Source organism: Corylus avellana, chromosome ca4, assembly GCF_901000735.1.
Source record: "Corylus avellana chromosome ca4, CavTom2PMs-1.0".
Taxonomy (NCBI): Eukaryota; Viridiplantae; Streptophyta; class Magnoliopsida; order Fagales; family Betulaceae; genus Corylus; species Corylus avellana.
Window position 1 is genome coordinate 5,127,989 of NC_081544.1, and position 5,003 is coordinate 5,132,991.

The 5,003-nt window shown below is 44.5% G+C and overlaps 1 protein-coding gene across 1 annotated transcript in view; it reads right to left on the minus strand.

Annotated features, from left to right (window-relative positions):
* The window catches only part of LOC132177904 (uncharacterized), a 6,296-nt gene extending 1,523 nt beyond the window's left edge, over positions 1-4,773 (minus strand). The window contains exons 1-2 of the mRNA XM_059590382.1: positions 3,918-4,773; positions 855-3,677 (exon numbers count right to left, since the gene is read on the minus strand). Of these exons, the coding sequence (XP_059446365.1) occupies positions 855-3,677; positions 3,918-4,773 (3,679 nt within the window). The remainder of the gene's footprint in view (positions 1-854; positions 3,678-3,917) is intronic.
* Between the last annotated feature and the right edge of the window lie 230 nt (positions 4,774-5,003).

A 5,003-nucleotide genomic window follows, 5' to 3' on the forward strand; every position in this document is an offset into this window, starting at 1 on the left:
GGTGGCCGCAAGCCACCCCAGGGTAGTCCTATAGGGGTTGGGGGGTGGCTAGGGGTGATAGTCGCTGCCACCCCTTCAATTTTTTTTTTTTTTTTTTAGATTTACATTTTAAAATTAAATTAATAAAAAATTAATATTTTAATAAGATGAAACGGTGAGTTTTGAGTGGACTAACGGCAGTTAGCAAAAATTGACGGTAGGGAGTTTTCTAGTAGTTTCGAGTAACCCAGGGACTAAATTTTCAAAAAAAAATACCCAGAGAGTTTTAAAAAAAGGCGCGTTAACCTAAGGATTTTTGATATGATTTCCCTAAAAGTAATTTTAGGCAATTAGACCCCTGAAACACAATCCAAAACAAACCCTTAATAATCAATTGATCATGTTATAAGTATTATTATTATTATTATTATTACAAAAATATATATTATATAATAAAGGTGGTTAGCGGGTGGTTAATAACTGCCCGCCTTTTCACCCCTAGTTCCCACAATACTATACGTGATCACCCAAACACACTGAAATTTGGGACATGAAAGATCCTACACCTAAATGTCACCCTTAATCTCTATAAGATTTATTTAAAGAAAATCGGCTCGTTGAACCACTATACCATTTTAGCACACAGGATTCACACACTCACATGTCACAAGAAATGAAAATTTAATATATCTTATATGGTAATGTGGCGCAAGCTAATCATGGAGCCAAACATTGACTTGTTAAATCTTTTTTTTTTTTTTTTTTGAAGTGGAACTTGAAGTGGAACTCGGAATTTCATTAAACTGGTAAAAGCTTCTCAGCCAATACAATCTCATGTATACATATCGAAATAGACAGCCGCCATTGGTGCTCACCGTTCAGACTCAACGCATGCTTGGCTAATCTATCTGCTGCCGAGTTTGCTTCCCTTCGAACATGTCGAACTTGCCAAGCCCGACAGCTGCCAAGGGTGAGCTTCACATCATCAAGCATTTGTCCTGCCATAGCCCAACTGTTCCCCTCCCCTTGCAGACTCTGAACCACCCCAAGGGAATCCCCTTCAAGGATAATCTGATCCATTCCAAGTTGCCTAACAAACTGGGCTGCTGACCATGCCCCAACCACCTCTGCTGTCATGGGGTCTGTGACAAACGGCTTGGTAAAACATTTTGCCGCAATCACCTTACCTTCATGGTTGCGAACCACTAGGCCCACACCCATTCTTTTCCCTCCCGTATCAATGGCTGCATCCCAGTTACATTTCAGAAAGTCTGAAGGAGGTGGTTTCCATTTCTCTGATGGAGTTGGCCGAACCTGCTGACCATTCTGCCGCTTACTGGTAAGAGCAGACTTAGCGGATTCCAGCTGGTCCGAAGCCCTTTGCAGCAGCTGCACAGGTGAAGAGAACACCCATTCAAACACCCATTTGTTTCTGCGTAACCAGATTTGGCGTGCTGTGCATGCAAACAAATCAACTTCCACTTCATCTAAACGAACCAACATTCCTTCAAAGATTTTCGTGAACTCCAGGTCTGCAATGGGGCTCTTATTAATCTTGCTCGTACTTCCGTGCCAAACGTCTTTCGCCGCAGGGCAAGTCCATAGCGCGTGCCCTACCGTTTCAGTTTCTCGGCCACAAATTGGGCATGAGGGATCCTCCAGTATCTTACGCTTATGCAGGTTCTCCCTCGTTGGTAGTATATTGTTACAAGCTTGCCATATAAACATCTTCACCACCCGAGGGCCTCCAATACGCCATATTCGTTTCCAAAGAGAGCTGACAGCCCTACCATTTGAGCACCCACCCAACTCCCGATCCCTGGCCTCCAAAGCCACATAGTATGCACTCCGAACAGTACATTGCCCATTCTTGGTAGGGCCCCAGATCATTCGGTCAGCTTGTGTGCTTGGGCATATAGGGATACCACAAATGGTACTAGCCTCCTCCGGTAGAAAAATGGCTTCCACCAATGGGATATTCCACCACCGTGTGTTATTATCTATGAGCTCCTTTACCTTAGCATTCCCCTCAAGATACCGAATGGGTGTTTGAACCGCATGAGTGGTTTGGGTGGGCAACCACCTGTCTCCCCATTTAGATATAGAGTTCCCATCGCCAACCCGCCACACCATACCTTCCCGAAGTAACGCCTTAGCATTCCATATGCTTCGCCATGCATAGGAAGGCTTTCTCCCCAGCGGAGCATCTAGGAAAGTACTATTAGGGAAGTACTTTTCCTTTAAGATTTTTGCCACAAGAGACTCTGGGTTTTGGATCAACCTCCACCCTTGCTTGGCAAGCAAAGCCATGTTGAAGCATTCCAGATCGCGGTAACCCATTCCTCCCAATTCCTTCGGCCTTCCCAATTTTTCCCAGCTCATCCAGGCTATTTTATTGTCCTTTTCTTTGTGCCCCCACCAGAATCTAGACATCATTGAATTAATCTCTCGGCACAAAGTCTTCGGTAGTTGAAATACACTCATAGTGTAAGTCGGGATTGCCTGAATCACAGCTTTTAGAAGCACCTCCTTCCCAGTTTGTGAGAGGAACTTCTCCTTCCACCCATGCATTTTGTCCCAGACACGCCCTTTAAGCCCATCAAAAGATCTAATGCGGGATCTCCCAACTAGCGCTGGCAAGCCCAAGTAAGATTCATACCGCTGTGTCGTCGGTACCCCAACCAGTTCTGATAAGAGCCCTCGAACCTCCAAAGGGGTATTACGACTAAAGTATATGGAGGTCTTCTCTTTATTTAGCTTTTGGCCTGAAGCTTTCTCATAATCCTCAAGTACTCTTTGTAGACACCTCAATTCGGCTACTTTTGCTTTACAAAATAATAGGCTATCATCCGCGAAGAAAAGGTGATTGAGCCTTGTACCCCCACGAGAAAAGGGCACTCCCATGAAGCCTCCGTCACCTTCCATTCTCTGTAAAGCGAAGCTTAGCCCCTTTGCACATATTATGAAAAAATAAGGTGATAGGGGGTCACCTTGCCGAAGACCTCTAGAGGGTATAACATTCCCATAGGCCTGCCCGTTGATGAGAACCGAATATTTGACTGTACGTACACAAGTCATAACCAGAAAAATCCACCTTTCAGCAAACCCCATCCTTTTCATGGCAAGTTCTAAAAAATCCCACTCGACATGGTCGTATGCCTTGCTCATGTCAAGCTTCAACGCCATATATCCTTCTCTTCCAACTAAACGTGTGTCCATGGTATGGAGGGCCTCAAAAGCAATAAGGACATTGTCTGTAATGAGTCTCCCAGGGATAAAAGCACTTTGGTTCGGGGAGATGATAATCCCTAAAACTCTCTTCAATCGATTCGCCAACACCTTTGCTATTAGCTTATAGATAACATTACATAAGCTAATAGGGCGAAAATCCGTGACCTTTGAGGGATTTTTAGTTTTAGGGACAAGTGCTATATGAGTTACATTTATTTCTGCATCAAAATTCCCATTATTTAAAAAATCAAGAACAGCTTGACAAACATCGTTACGTACCGTGCTCCAAGAATTCTGATAGAAACAGGCAGAAAAGCCATCTGGACCTGGGGATTTTAATGGGTGCATTTGCGCCAATGCTTGGTCCACCTCTACCGCCTCGAATTTTGTCAGCAACCTGAAATTCATCTCGTCGGTGACAGTGGCTTGCATCCCCTCTAAGAACACCTCTTTTCCATCGGTCCCCTCTGAATTGAATAAATTCTGGAAATAAGTAACAAATGCATTGCTAATCTCCTCTATCTTGGACCACTCTTTCTCTTCAACATCAACAACTTTTTTGATGGTGTTGATTCGTCTTCTATGGCTGGCCCAGGCATGAAAGAAAGGCGTATTCCTGTCCCCGTCCCGATACCAACTTTGTTTAGCCCGTTGTTTCCATCTTGTATCTTCAAATTCCAGCAAGGTGTCTAGCTCCTCTTAGAGACGTTTGATGGCTGCATTGTGCTCAGTGCCCTCCACCCTTTGTAAATTCTCCAACAGCTCGGTCTTCTCCTTAACCAAAATTTCATTCTTCCCAAATTTTGCCCGGCTCCACCATTTTAATCGTGATTGACACCGTTCCAACTTACTTCGTATTTTCGACAAAGCTCCCCCTTCGCCATCATTCCCTGTCCAAGAATTTTGAATAATAGCCTCACATTCACTATCTGGAAGCCAACTTGCCTCAAATTTGAAACTCCTCCTTCCTTTTGAACTCCGTGGCTGTTTTGTATTTAGAGAGACTAAGATCGGGTTATGGTCGGAGGCTCTAGCTGCCATTACATGTACCCCAGCTGATTTGTATAATGCACACCAGCCACTATTCCCTACGGCCCGATCCAATCTTTCTTGGGTGTATGTCGCATCTTGTCGTTTGTTCGACCACGTATATTTCGGGCCCGAAAATCCCAAGTCCCCCAAATGACATTCCTCCAACACGGTCCGAAAAGCTTCCATTTGCCTCTCTCTTCGCCGACTAGCTCCCGTCTTCTCGGATTGGTTAGTTATTTCATTAAAGTCTCCTACACAAAGCCACGAGACCGAGGCATAGACTTTCAAGTGTGATAGTAGGGACCATGATTCTGCCCTTTTGGTAGGATCGGGATGTCCATAGAACCCGGTGAACTTCCATGGGACCACATTATCTGACAACTTAACTATGGCACTAATATGGCGCCTTGAATAATTTTGTATTTCTAATTCCTCCGCCACCCGCCAAAATAAAGCCAAGCCCTCACTCCTTCCAACCGGCTCTACCACAAATAATCCTTCAAAGCCTAGCTTCACTCTCATCCATTCCATATGCTTTTTGTTACTAATTGTTTCCATTAGGAACAAAAAGCTGGGTTTATTTTCCTTAACCATTTGGCTAAGGTCTCGAACTGTCCGATGGTTCCCAAGCCCTCGGCAGTTCCAACTTATGAGACTCATTTGAACCGGTAGGGCCGCATAGCAGCCGCCGCCGTCTCTATCTCTTTCTCTCCCTCCATCAAAGCACCTTTGCATTTTTTATTCATCAACCCCTGTTCTGT